Below are 15,101 nucleotides of genomic sequence, written 5' to 3'. Positions count from 1 at the left end.
GCATATTGGCAGGTGAACTCAATACATGAACCATATAACCCTAAAAAATAAAGGTCTATGTCTTCTCTCACATCTGCCCTGTTACAAAAACATAGCTTAGAATGCTCTTTCAGTGCATTCTTTAAGTGAAATTAATTATGCTGGCAAGAAATGTTGTTTTGCATAATCCATAAGCACCACTGGGTGCCACACAGCCAGGGATCCACAAAGGCATGTGGTAAGAACATTGAGAAAAGGAAGTACACTCCTCAGCATCCAATGGCTGAACATATTAACCACCGTGTTTGTGATGCGTTGTGTGAACTCTACATTGACTGCATGCTGAAGATGGTACTTGTAATCGGTTCAACGGAATCCTGAGCATTGCAGAACTGCAAGCAACAATAAGGTCAATATTTGAATAGATTATGCCATTTTTGCACACACAGGACAGGACTGCAATGCTCACGTGAGCAGAGAAGGCGTACCAGTGATAAAGTTGAGGAGGATGCCCAGGAAGGTACTTCAGAGACTGCCCAAACAGCAGAGGCAGAATGACCGGAGGTCCCTGTCTCTCCAGAAATTCTCTCACACAGTACCCCTTCACAAGGAAGTGAGGAAGGTGGGTATTAGATACTTTCTTCCTTATTTTTACGGCACTGTCCTTGAATCATTTCAGTAGTGCTCAAATTGGCAGTGGTATCCCCTTGTTTTGCTTGTACTGAATACAATACTGAATACTGAATGTACAGACTGGTTATCTGGGAAGTTCGTGCTTCTCACATGCCTCAAGAAAGGAAATGTTTCTGATCTTCCCCAAGAAGAGTAATAAACCATGATGTTAATAGTGCCATCAGCTGAAATCACTTACACTTGATAGTGGTGTGTGTACAATAGACAGCCTTGGGTACTTGCGCCTATGAATACTGTTACATAAGTGAATGTAAATAGTACTGGAGAACAGAACAATCTTAACAAAAACACCTACACTCTTCTCAAACAGAACCTGTTATGGCAATGTTGGCTAGGGGGTTGTCGCAGAGAAGGCAGAGATTGCCTCATGGGAGTCAACGGGCAACATCATCCAGCACAGAGACAGCAAGTGCTGAGGTGCTGAGGTGCTTGCTGCCATTGCTGGACTACAGGGCTCTGTCACCCATACAAGTAAATCTTTAAAAGGTGAGTGCATGGTGCAATATCATTTCAGAGAAGAGTGTACTACTGCTTTCTCCTCTGTTACAGTATGCTCCATTGGGAGCGGGGTGGCAAGACTGGAGAGGCACGTCTTCTTTGGCAAAAAACAAACAAACCCCAAACCCTGCAGACAGGATGCAGGACCACCAGCCAAGCATGGGAAATAGGTAGTTAATCCTAAGCACTGACTATAAATAGTTTATTTAATTTTTATTAATGAATGATGCATACTAATTCTGTTCAGGGTGTTGTTTATGAACGGCATGTGACAGGCGTACAACATACTGATTTGCATAGCACGCAGAATTTTGTTTTCTGTTTTGGGGATCTAGAAATGAATGAAGACAGATGTTACTGTTCTCAATTTTTAAAAAGTATATTTTCAACATCATTGTACAAGACTTCTTGGTTAACAATGTAGTACGTGAGTTAAAGGACAGTTTAAGGCAACTTTTCTGATTCTACTTTCCTAAGGTAACTTCCCCTAGATAGGTAGAAATCCTGTTTATCAGGACATCATGAGCAATAACCATAATCTGAATTACAGCTGTAGGAGTTATGAGAAATACAAAATCTTAACTGGTAACACCACCAAAAAATACTTATTCCATAATTGAAAAAGAACTAGGTAGGCTCCTCTAACAGGGGAGAACAGACATAATTGTGATTATCAAGCGGAAAACTGCCGTGGATGATTGTGCTTCCTAGTTGGTTGCACCCTAAAGACACTCTGTCTCTTGGGAGTGCTGGTAGTTGCATCATGCATTAAAGGTGTGTCAGGAGAATTACTAACTGTGCTGCTGGGGCCAGGACACACAGGAGAGGACTCATTTATTTATTTATTTATTTATTTATTTATTTATTTATTGCATTTATACCCCGCCTTTCTCCCTCTCGCAAGGAACTCAAGGCGGCTTACATTATCCTCCTCCTCACCGTTGTATCCTCACAACAACAACCCTGTGAGGTAGGTTGGGCTGAGAGTCTGTGACTGGCCCAAAGTCACCCAGTGAGCTTCCATGGCCAAGTGGGGACTAGAACCCGGATCTCCCGGCTCCCAGTCCGTCACTCTCACCACTACACTACACTGGCTCTCTCATGTGGAATAGTTATAATCTCCTCTCTCTGTTGTGGTCTTGGGGCATTGTTGGCATCTGGAAGCTTATCAACCAACAGTTTAAGGAGAGATGTCTGCGTGTCAGTTGATTTTATCAAAGCTTCCCTGTCCTGTCTGTAAGGCTCATCTTCCGTTTGGGATCTATGCATGTACTCAGCAAACACATCTGCATCCCTCTTCATCACATCCAGGATGCGGTCATTTTCTGTGCTACAGTGGCACATGATGCATTCAACAAGATCACTTGTCCCCTGATGATTTTTCCGGTCCCTTATCACCATGCAGGTGGCCAGTGAGAGGGTTGCCTGTGGGTTTGGGATGCATTGGTCTGCAAAAAGAGCAACAACAACAAAGCAGTAATTGCATATCTAACATGAGGTGAAAATATTACAAGAAGAGCATGGTATTCATCCAAGGAGTTCAGCATTCTAGAGAAGTGGATGTGAGAGGATAGTGTCCTCTACAAGCAGAAATTATACACAGATTGCTATGAAATACCCAAAATATGTTTATCAGAGTACATGTTGTACCTTTTTATGGACACAGACTGCAGTTAAAGGCATTGGATTTTGAGGCAATGTAATCCACAGTATGAAACAACGACGATGCTTTTTGTAGTGCTAGCTGACAATGGCATGGCATTGTCAGCGCAGGAAAAGCTTGGTTTGACTGGTACAAGGAACAGAGAAAATGGCAGGGCACTATGCAACCCTTGTGCTGTATTGCACAAGTCGTATTAGTAGGATAGTGTCACTCACACCAGTTTCGATCTCATGTCCTGAATAATGGTTTCCTGCTCAGTCCTGGTAGTCGTTGGTAGTGTTAACAGACAGTAGTAAGCCAGCAGCTGATTAAAAAAAAAATGTTGCAAAGACATTATAAGCAATACAACAGCAATTAAAATACATACCCAGTACTTTCCCTTCATCCTCAGCCAAGCTTTCAGTCAGAGATGTGCTTTGCAGTAGCTGTGCTGAAAAGAGAAGAGAGGATTATTAGTGTATTCTTTCTCGGAAACAGTCTCATATGCAGCATGATTGGATACGTTTCCTCTGCTGCCTGTGACCAGTGAGAACCAAACTTACATGGTAACCACCACAAGTTGTCATGGCAGTTTCAACAGCTTCTAAGTAGTGAAGGGTTATACATCTGCTGTACAGAAATTACAACTGCTACGGTAATATCAGACTATACCTGATACTCTGTCGAGCCAGACCTACATACTACATAGAAATAGCATCACCTGTAGTGTTATGTAATTGTGGCTTGACATTCAACTCTGCTGTTAATCAAGATCTGTCCAATGGGAGACTGTTTAATGCTGCATACCTTGACCCAGTGAGGAGTGCCCCTATCAATACTTACCCTTGTCTTCAAACTTCTGGTTGGATGCTTCAGAAGCCTCGGCTATGGCAGGCTCTGCTTCAATCTGGTTTTCGTAGGCTTGACCTGGGAAAAGAAAGCACAGGTTTGAAGGTATGACAGTGGGTGGATATCTGATTCCATTCACTCACACCACGTACAGTTTAGACAAACAGAGCAGTACATCAGTTGAAGTGGTGGTTTCGCACGGTAGATCCCAGTGAAGCCACTATTTCATCTTCTTGACATTATTCACACAGATTATTGGAAAAAGAGTCAAAGGAGTTTAAACAGTCACCTTCATTTCCAAACCCCAACCAGCACACACACCTACACACTGAAGCAACATGACATCGGATGAACTTACCTTCTGCTGCTTCACCTTGTTAATGAAAAGCTAAGACTGAAAAGAGAAGACTAAAGTCTCAACTTGTAATCCAAGATTTTCCATGTAAAAGCAAGTAAAACTGGGTGAAGTAAGACAATACATGTATAATCCCCGTTAATGGAAGTATTTCTGTACGGGGAAGATAGTTAAGAAACATTATCCGAAGGCAGTAAGCGTGCCTTTCATTGAAATGATATCAGAGCACTGTGATTCATGCTTTGACCCTTGCCTCATTTTAATTACCATCAGGAACATCATCACAGCCCAGGTATTGCTGCACATTGATTGAGTGCAGGTTCTGAAATATATCTGCTAACCGCAGGACCTCCTGCTACAGTGGTATATTTTCCTCTGATGTTTCACTATAGCCTGCTGTGCGTGTAATTTTTATACTGGTGGAGAGATGTTTTGGTCTAATTGTAGTGTCACCACACAGAATGCTATATAGTTCAGAGTAATAGGGACAGGTGGTGGCATTGTTTCCAGATATGGTGTTGTGGTTTACAACTTTTTATATTCGAACTGCATACACTTGTCTTTGACTGGCACTCAATTGCAGTGCAGTTGTGGCCACGCTTTGCCATCTCCTGTGTTATACTTTCAAAGAAGTCAATATTCCTGCACAGTTGTTGCTGTATTTTCTGCTCTTCCCAGATGTCAAGAAGGTCAACGATTTCCTGGTGCCCCCAGGACACTCCTCTTCCCTTATTTGTTGGTGCCATTCCAGCACCGCAAATAAAAAAATCAGACTGACTGCATATATGGAGTCACGGAGAGAGGGGAAGAACATGCAACAGTGGGCTACTGAAGTGATAGAAATTACAGATTTACATGTATATGAGATCGCTCATAAGAAATAGTTAGACAGTAGGGCTGTATACATCATTTTAGAAGAAACGGAGTGTGCATCTTATAGAATGGACTGATACTGATTGACAGTTGTAGTTTCGTGTTGGTGCATGCCAAAGGCACTACCAGACATTGCTTGCCACAATGAGAAAGTATCACAAAATTAGTGGGGGCGGGGAAGCTATACCGTGATGTGCAAACTCCACATTTTGTACACTGCACGTGCACTGAAGGTATGTTAAGGAGGACTATCTATTGAGTATTCAAAGGGCCATACAACAACACTGCAGTTGGTGAAAATAGCAAAGGGTGAGATTTTAAATCAACACAAAGCAGCAAATTGCAGCCACCCCTGGGAATAAAAAGAAAAGTTGAAAACCTAAGCAGTTTCAGTGTAGCTGCTCCAGTGTCTTCAGCTCTGCATTGCGGAAGCCATGTACTGATTCCGCGAGTACCAGACTGTGTTTGTTTGGTGAGGAGGGGGCCTGTGATGGTAGGATTTAAATTCAGGATGGGTGAACAGTAGTTGAGACATTTTAAACCATTACATGTGTAGTATGGGTCCAAGACTGGGGCTAAAGAAAAGGAAAAACTGTTGGTGGAAACAATGAACGAACTAAGCAACTGCCATTTCATGGAAATGCAGTCACCATGTTCTCAACGTAAGTGTGGGCAGAACAAATGCCCCAAGGAAGTAATCCCTAAGTTGTAGAGTAATAATAGTCCAACAATACGAATGATGTAATGAAAAGGAAAAAATTAGCTGCGATCATGCGTAGTAGTGAGCACTGAGTGGTTGTTAAAAAAAGGAAGAAATTGGTAGTACAAGCCCCTGGCCTCACTTTTAAAACAAAAAATAATCATAATAGTGTCCTATTTGTTAAGTAAGCACCCAATTAAGAGAACACATGCATGTGTGGCCAGTATGACGGTGAGCACAGGAGGGGAGATATTTTGAATTTTGATTAATAAGAATATTCACACAGAGAAGGAAAGGATGGAGAATACAGCAGAAAGCAATCTCAATGAAAAAGACCAGTGAATAAAGGGAGAACGGGAATACATTCTATCAAACGGCAGGGGGAAAGTGCACATACTATGAGAAATGGGAAGTGAATCTTAGCTAGGAGTACATTGAAAAACAGGGATACATTGGAAGAGGATACATTGTAGCTGAAGAATACACGAGAGAGAAGAAGAGGGGATGTACATACTCCCAGATAAGCATTTGAGAAATTGGAGAAATGGCCGACCTTATCAGTAGTGGTGCTTTTCGAGGAAAAACAGGTTTAAAGAATGGAAAGTGGGAGTGCTCCTCTGGACCTTCACAGATTGTGCTATCCTAACATTTAAAAAAACAATAATGGAGAGGTTGTAGAGTCCACAGTAGCAGTCTCAAAAATGGCCACGCAACGAAATGGCCTGAGGAACAGAACTCACTGAAAAAGGAAAGATCATGCCCAGTCTTCTGCTGTTGGCTGTGCACCATAACGCCAGAGGGAAAAAAGGAAAACACAGGGAATGAGTACACTAAGGTAGAAGAAATTAGAGAATATACTACGGGGTCATAATGAAAAAATAGAAATTATAACACTGGATCTTTAATGGTAGAGAATGACAACTGTGAGTCATTGATAATGCTATACAAGGAACATCATGTGCCCAGATAGTCATGACTACTGTTTTAAATTGTCAGAATTACCATGTGTAGATTCTGCCTGAGTTTCTAGTTGATATCAGGGGCATAGCCATCATCAAGGGGATGGAGTATCTTCCGAATGAAGAAAGATAAATCTTCCCTGGGCATGACCTGAAGCCACAAGAGACATGGCTTGAGGGCGCTAGAGCTAAGCAGGTCAAGGTCTGGTCAGTGCCTGGCTGGGGGATCACCTGGGAATCCCAAGCAGACAGATGGAAGAAAGGTGGGATATAAACATTATAAACAAACTGCTTCAGGCTTTTTCATTAAAAGAAAACAGCTGAATAAGGAAGAAAGCCATCAGAACCATTTTGGATCCCGTCTGTAGAACTCTCCTCTCTCCCAAATAAGGGGGCTTCTTTTATTTAAAAAGCTAGATGTTTCAATGTATTTGCATTTGTTTACTTCTGTGCATGAATGAAGTAATATTCAGACATCCCACTAGGAGGAGCCCTCACCATATCACTGAGCACCTCAATTCATTAATTCACTTCTCAGCCGCATCGCAGAAGTGAAAGTTTGTATAAAACCTGGTCTGTCTTCTGAATATCTAAGCAAGAATGTGATTGGGAAATGCAAAGGTTTACAAGCTGTGCTCTTCCATGTTCTGGTACAAAACAGGCACTTTTGTATTGTCAAGTACAGGCTGATCCAAAGGAGTTCTACAAAGGCAGAATGAAGGGATGAACCATTGAGGAAGAGCAACCTACTCAGTATTTGTGTGATCCTACAAATCTATTGGTAGGCTGCAACCCTATACACACTAATCTAGAAATAGGTCCCTTTGGACTGAATGGGACTTCTGAGTAGAAACACATAGGATTGTGCTGTTAATGTTTCAATCCTATGCACATTTACCTTGGAGTAAATCTCACTGAACTCAATCTAGATGTGTATAGGATTGCACTGAAAATGTGTCAGTTGGTAATATTTTGCTTTCCGTCTCTTCATTGTATTTTAAGTGGCAAAATGAGTGGCAAAATTAATGTCCTGCTTGCGTAAATGGCAGTGGCTTGGGAAGATGTTGATATTGGCAGCTGTGGCATCATCAGGGTAAAGATGCTTGAGACAGTAGCAAAGTATTTATGTGTCACTGTCTCCACCAGGCTACTGCCATGTGGACCATACAATTAAGTGAAGTACATTTCAAATGGTAGCACAACAAATTTGGCATCAGCAAAGATTTCCTGATGACCAACAAAGAAAGCTGATACTGGAATAACAACAACAACAACAACAACAACAGGGCCACACAGTCCATCCAACAGGTCTTTTGGCCACAGTCTTCTTGGTGGAGAGGACAACTGCTACAAACTGAAAGTGAAGGTGATCTCTCATGACACAAATATTAATACAGCCCCAAATAGGAATGCACGGATTTTTTAAAATCCATTCCATCTGTGTTTTGTGGATTGTGAGGGATCTTTCATTCTGTCATCCGCTCATTGTTGGAATTGGATTTTCTTAGGAATGTATGAGAATTTCATTCCTATTTGTGTTAATGCGCATTTTGCTAATGCACATTAGTGCAAGTACGCACTTGCACAAATGTTCATTTGTGCAAATCCCCCCCTCCCCAAGTAAAAAACTGGTCTGCAGATCCATGGAATCTGTTCAACTTGGAAAAAGCCAGTGCACTGCAAAATCCACAGGCAGGATTCATAGAAATCTGAACACATTTGAATCTATTGTGAATTTTTCTGACATCCCAAACCAGTGAGAATGCAGAGTGGTGAAGAACAGTTATGTGTAGTGGCTCAATATCTGGATCTATCTCCAGAAAATTCATGTTCAAGTCTCTATTCAAGAAATGATCTCTGGTCTCACTTTCTGTGGGATATATTGTGAGTTCTGTAATCCTCTACTGCAATACACAACTGACTATGGGATTTCTTTCTGTACGTTCCTGCAATTTCAGTTTCAGCTTACAGTGATTATATATTTCATTGACCTACTGAAACATTAGCACATAGGGAACATAAAGCTTTCACTTGAAGAAATTCCAACATGTGTTTGGAGGTTGCTAGCAGGACTCACCAATATTTACCGAAATATTATCCTTATTGCTTTTCCTACATATTAATGGAATCTGAAATGGATTTGGCTTCAGCAGGAGCAGGGATTTCATTTTCTAATTTAGAAAATGGCAAACAAGGGGCTGCTCAAAAGCTGTACAAGAGTACAATGTGAAAATGTTTTCACCATTTCTTGGCCCTAATTCCACCTCTGCCAATATGTTGAATTAGGGCCAGGCAAGAGTCAGAAAGGAACAGATGGAATAAACAGCAGTATGACATTTAAAACACATTAAAATGTGATTTTACAAAAGTCAAGTGGCCTGCAGAGTAGTGTTAGGAGAACTGAGTGAAGGGAGGGGGAACTATGTTTGCTACACAAGGTGGATAAATTTAATATTACATGAAAAAATGATAGAACTGAAAGAAAGAGCATTTTGCCAGATGTAGGCTCTCTACACACTTGTTTTACCCACTCCTAGGCTATCATCCATTCATGAATGTTGTAGCACATTACTTTAAAAGCTAGCAACAATGAACCCATATTCGTATGTACGTCACTAGAGATGAAAAGGCTTGGGAAAAACTGCGGGGTGGGGAACTGGAGGGGAACAGGGGTTCCCACTTCCAATTTTTTCCAAATATCCCTGCAAATTTTATTTTAAAAACATGGGTTTCTGGTGTGTGTTTTTCTGCCCCCCCCATTTTTTTCTGTTTTGTTCTTAGGGCTTCACATCTTAAGATGTCACATGCCTATCACTGCTCGTGTAATTCAGTTGAGTACAAATAACAGAGATAGTAAAGAACATGCATCATGTAATCATAGAATCATAGAATAGTAGGGTTGGAAGGTGCCTTTAAGACCATCGAGTCCAACCCCCTGCTCAGTGCAGGAATCCAAGTCAGAGCATCCCTGACACATTGCTGTCCAGCCTCGTCTTGAATGCCTCCAGTGTGGGAGAGCCCACCACCTCCCTAGGTCATTGGTTCCATTGTCGTATTGCTCTAACAGTCAGGAAGATTTTCCTGATGTTCAGTTCAGCCAGAATCTGCTTCCTGTAACTTGAGCCCATTATTCCGTGTCCTGTATTCCGGGATAATCGAGAAGAGATACTGGCCTTCTTCTTGAGTTAAAACTAGTCTTTTGTGCCATTCTCATTCAATCTGATAGAGAAGAAATTGCTTTCAAAAAGAAAATCAATGGTGAAGAAATTTCAGAGAATTTCTCATGGGCTGGGTTTGGGTTTCTTGTGCTTACCTTACTTAGGAGGTGGCTGATGAGTGTGTGCAAGTGCCCTGTCTTTCATTGTACAATCATCTCTCTGGCAGCCTGTAGCCTCCCTGGCTTCCCACACTTCAGTTAAAACCCAGGGGAAGACATCATGAGATAATTCTTCCCATGGGGCCTTTTCAGGTCAGGAAGCACAGGCAGCCTGGGAGTGATTAGCAGTGATTCGGTAGGCTCAAAAACACCACAATATACATTATAAAACACCCTGAGAATGAGGCAGAACAATGGAGTGCTCTGTTAACTACAAACCCCCCCCCACTAGTATCTCCCCCAAATATATGCCAGAGTTTTGTGCCAGTTTTGTGCTGTTTTATGCCACAAATCCCAGCCAGCACAACTGTGTACTGATGCATTAAATGCGGGTTCATAGTTAACACACACACAAAACCAACACTGTCATATCACCTCCAAACCTGTGCCAAAGTTTTGTGCTCTTTCATGCCACAAATCCCAAATGCCAGAAACTAGTACAAAACTTTGGCATAAGTTCAGAGGTGATATGAGAATGTGGATTTTTTGCCTTCACCAGGCCCCATCTAAAGGTAATGTCACTTTCATGCCTTTGGTGGCGACATAAAACTTGGGATTTGTGGCACAAAACTAGCACAAAACTTTGGCATAGGTTTGGAGGAGGTATGAGAATGTGGATTTTTTAGCATTTGCCATGGCACACCAAGCGACTTGCGGCACAAAAGAGCACAAAACTAGCACAAAATGTTGGCATCAGTTCAGAGGAGTTATGAGAATGTGGATTTTTTGCCTTAAAAAGGCTGCACCTAAACATACGTCATTTTAATGCTTTTGATGGCAGCACAAAACTTTGGCATATGTTTGGAGGAGATAATAGTTTGGGGTGTCCGTAGTTAACAGAGCCACAATGGAAACACCTTTCATGAGGTAAGAAAACTTTCAGGAAATTGGAGGTGGAGGACAGATTTTGGCTCAGCAGTAGCTCCACCTCTTCCCTGGAGCTAGAATCATAGAATCATAGAATAGTAGGGTTGGAAGGGGCCTACAAGGTCATCGAGTCCAACCCCTTGCTCAATGCAGGAGCTAGACACAACACTAGCCCCTTGCACATGCATTGTAGTAGATGCAAAATAGGGGCCGGCGTGTCAACACCGTTGATTGTGTTGCAGCCTTAAAACCCCCCAAAGCTCTTACCAAAAAAGGAAGACGCTGTGCTACAGCCCCTGCCAATGGTGAGTCCTACCTGTGAGAAACTATTGAGAAGTTCTCCTCCTCCTAGATAAATTTGGTGAAATTGTCCCCACAGTTTCTCTGCCTACAAATAGGGTGGACAATTTCAAGGGACTATTTGTGCACAGCTCTAGTTAAAACTACTATCAAGATTTATTTTATTTTATTTAAACTATTTCTTGGCCACTTTTGAGGCTAGAAGACCTCCCAACATAGTGTAAAGCAATACAACACAAAGAACTGGTATAATATTAAGAGCAATAAAACATAATACAAATAGTAAGTACACAATAAAAACAGCAATAAAAACAGCAATAAAATTGACAAGAACAGCAACAAAAACAGCAACAAAAACAGCAATAAGAAGAGCAATCATATTAGAAGACCAAGATGAAGATATTATTTTACCCTGAAGACAGTTCAGAGTAAAATAATATGTTTTCAAGGCTTTCTTAAAAGCCTGCAATGTTGGAGCATGGCAGACCCCTGATGGCAACTTATTCCAGAGCTGTGAGGCCACTGCAGAGAAGGCCCTCTCACGTGTGATCACCCACCTAACTGCTGTCATAGGTGGGCAAATGAGAAGGGCCTCTCTTTCTGATCTTAAAGTGTGGGCAGGCTGATATGGGTGAATGTGCTCCTTCAGATAACTTGATCCCAAGCCACTTAAGGCTCTAAAGGTCAAAACCAGCACTTTAAATTGGGCTTGGAAATGCACCAGTAACCAGTGCAGCTGCCGTGATATAGGCATCATATGATCGCATTGCCTTGCCCCCACAACACTTGGGAGGCTGCATTCTGTACCTGCTGAAGTTTCTGAAACAACTTCAAAGGCAGCCCCATGCACAGTAGTCCAGCCTGGACATCACTAGTGCATGGATAACTGAGGCAGGGTCCATCCTGTCCGGATAGGACCGTAGCTGGTGTGCCAGCCTAAGCTGGTAAAACACACTCCTGGACACCACAGCCACCTGGGCTTCCCCAGTTAGTGCAGAGTCCAGGAGGACTCCCAGACTGCACACTTGGTCTTTTAGGGGAGTGCAACCCCATCTAAGGCCAGTTGTGTAAACCTCCACCCAGAGTAGATGATTTCCCAAGCCACCATATCCCTGTCTTGTCTGGATTAAGTTTCAGCTTGTTTACCTTTTGGCGGATAACTTCCTCCTACAGAAAGTAGGAGGAAGGAACTAGAGGATCGGCTATCCTTGACTTGATCCTAACCAACAGAGATGACTTAGTGGATAAAGTAGCAGTTACAGGAACTCTGGGGGAAAGCGACCATGTTGTACTTGAGTTCTTGGTTCTAAGGGAAGCAAAAGCCGAGTGTACTCAAACGCGTACCCTGGATTTTAGGAAAGCTGATTTTAATAAACTCAGAACAATGATCAGTAAGGTCCCATGGCAAGCAATGCTAGCGAGAAAAGGAGTCCAAGATGGGTGGGAACTTTTAAAAAAGGAAATTCTCAAGGCACAATCACAAACAATTCCAACAAGAAGAAAAGGTGGAAGACAACAGAAGAAGCCAATGTGGCTTCACAAAAAGCTTAGGGATGACCTGAAAACAAAAAAGGACACATATAGGAAGTGGAAAGAAGGCCAAGTAACAAAGGAAGAGTACAGGCAGGTAGCACAGAATTGCAGGGATGGCGTCAGGAAGGCTAAAGCGGAGAACGAGGTGAGGTTAGCGAGGGATGCTAAAAACAACAAAAAGGCTTTCTTCAGCTACGTGCATAGTAAAAGGCAGAGGAAAGAAATGGTGGTTCAGCTATTAAATAAGGATGGCAAAATGATAACAGAGGACAAAGAAAAGGCAGAGGTGCTCAATTCCTACTTTGGCTCAGTCTTCTCCCAAAAGAGGGTCTATGACCCCCCTGGCAAAGGCGAAGTACAGGCTGAAGGGGCAGGATTGCAGCTTGAGATCGACAGGCATATGGTCAAGGAACACCTCATTACTTTGAATGAGTTCAAATCTCCAGGGCCAGATGAACTGCATCCTAGAGTCATAAAGGAACTGGCAGAAGAACTCTCAGAACCGCTGTCTATTCTCTTTGAGAAATCATGGAGGACCGGGGAAGTGCCAGATGACTGGAGGAGGGCTAACGTTGTCCCTATCTTCAAAAAGGGTAAAAAGGAGGAACCTGGGAACTACAGACCAGTCAGTCTGACATCAATCCCTGGGAAAATTCTGGAGCAGATCATAAAGCAATCCATCTGGAAGCACCTTGACAACAATGCCGTGATTACTCGAAGCCAACATGGATTTGTCAAAAACAAGTCCTGCCAGACAAATCTGATCTCATTTTTTGATCAAGTCACCTCCCTTGTAGACCGTGGGAATGCTGTAGACATCATATACCTCGACTTCAGCAAAGCTTTCGACAAAGTGCCCCATGATATCCTGATGAGCAAACTAGCTCGAAGTGGGCTAGATGAAACAACGATCATGTGGATCCACAGTTGGCTACAGAATCGGACTCAAAGAGTGCTTATCAATGGGACCTTCTCAAGCTGGGGAGAGGTAACGAGTGGGGTACCGCAGGGCTCAGTCCTGGGCCCAGTGCTCTTCAATATTTTTATTAATGACTTGGAGGAGGAGGTGCAGGGAATGCTGATCAAATTTGCAGATGACACAAAATTGGGAGGGATAGCTAATACTTTGGAAGACAGAAACAAAATTCAAAGTGATCTGGATAGACTGGAGTGCTGGGCAGAAAACAACAGAATGGCATTTAATAGGGACAAATGCCAAGTTCTGCACCTAGGAAAAAGAAACCAAATGCACAGTTACAAGATGGGGGATACGTGGCTCAACCACACTACGAGCGAGAAGGATCTTGGAATTGTCGTCGATCACAAGCTGAATATGAGCCAACAATGTGATGTGGCTGCAAAAAAGGCAAATGCTATTTTGGGCTGCATTCATAGAAGCATTGCTTCCAAATCCCGGGAAGTACTAGTTCCCCTCTACTCAGCACTGGTTAGGCCTCATCTGGAGTACTGTGTCCAGTTCTGGGCACCACACTTTAAGAAGGATGCAGACAAGCTGGAGAGGGTTCAAAGGAGGGCAACAAAGATGATCAGGGGACTGGAAACAAAGCCCTATGAAGAGAGACTGAAAGAACTGGGCATGTTTAGCCTTGAGAAGAGAAGACTGAGGGGAGATATGATAGCACTCTTCAAGTACTTGAAAGGTTGTCACAGAGAAGAAGGCCAGGATCTCTTCTTGATCATCCCAGAGTGCAGGACACGGAATAATGGGCTCAAGTTACAGGAAGCCAGATTCCGACTGAACATCAGGAAAAACTTCCTGAGTGTCAGAGCAATACGGCAATGGAACCAATTACCTGGGGAGGTGGTGGGCTCTCCCACACTGGAGGCCTTCAAGACGAGGCTGGACAGCCATTTGTCAGGGATGCTCTGACTTGGATTCCTGCATTGAGCAGGGGGTTGGACTCGATGGCCTTGTAGGCCCCTTCCAACCCTACTATTCTATGATTCTATGATTCTATACCTTCACAAAGATCAACGCATTTTGACTCCAGAGCTAAAGTGTTAAGCTAGGGCAAAGTGACATTGCCACTATATTCAACTGCATAGACATTAACGTAGAGTTGAGGTAATCATGTGCCTGAAGTGAAACACCAAAAGCTGTGAAATCCAATATTAAGAAGGTAAAAATCAATCCAAAATTAATTCTGTGCTATGAAATGAAATAAGTCAACATAACAAAAATTAAACCGATCACCTGCCTTAAGCATTTGTGTAATGAAAGCATTTTTGCCATTTGATACAGCTGATTTTTTTCATGCGTTGTTTGTTTCTTGGATGTTCTCCTGGTTGTTACACAGACATAATGCTTAAAAAAATTAACAGAGCAATCCTATGCATGTCTACTCATAAATGAGCCACACTGAATTCAATGGGGCTTACTGCCAGGTAAGTGTGTATAGGATTGCAGCCTAAATGCCCTGAAGTACTGAGAGGCTGCAGCTACAAAAATAAGTGGA

The 15,101-nt window shown here is 42.5% G+C and overlaps 1 protein-coding gene across 1 annotated transcript in view; it reads right to left on the bottom strand.

Annotated features, from left to right (window-relative positions):
- Positions 1-1,526: 1,526 nt before the first annotated feature.
- Positions 1,527-15,101, bottom strand: part of LOC146346978 (uncharacterized) — a 45,655-nt gene continuing 32,080 nt past the window's right edge. Inside the window, exons 2-4 of the mRNA XM_084848082.1 lie at positions 3,656-3,739; positions 3,201-3,263; positions 1,527-2,618 (exon numbers count right to left, since the gene is read on the bottom strand). Coding sequence (XP_084704208.1) covers positions 2,251-2,618; positions 3,201-3,263; positions 3,656-3,739 — 515 coding nt within the window. The 3' untranslated portion in view covers positions 1,527-2,250. The remainder of the gene's footprint in view (positions 2,619-3,200; positions 3,264-3,655; positions 3,740-15,101) is intronic.

This window comes from Heloderma suspectum, chromosome 4 (genome assembly GCF_057233095.1).
Source record: "Heloderma suspectum isolate Gila_16-S chromosome 4, 16-S_ref, whole genome shotgun sequence".
Taxonomy (NCBI): Eukaryota; Metazoa; Chordata; class Lepidosauria; order Squamata; family Helodermatidae; genus Heloderma; species Heloderma suspectum.
The sequence above is the reverse complement of the archived record's forward strand: the minus strand, read 5'-3'. Positions and strand labels throughout refer to the sequence as shown.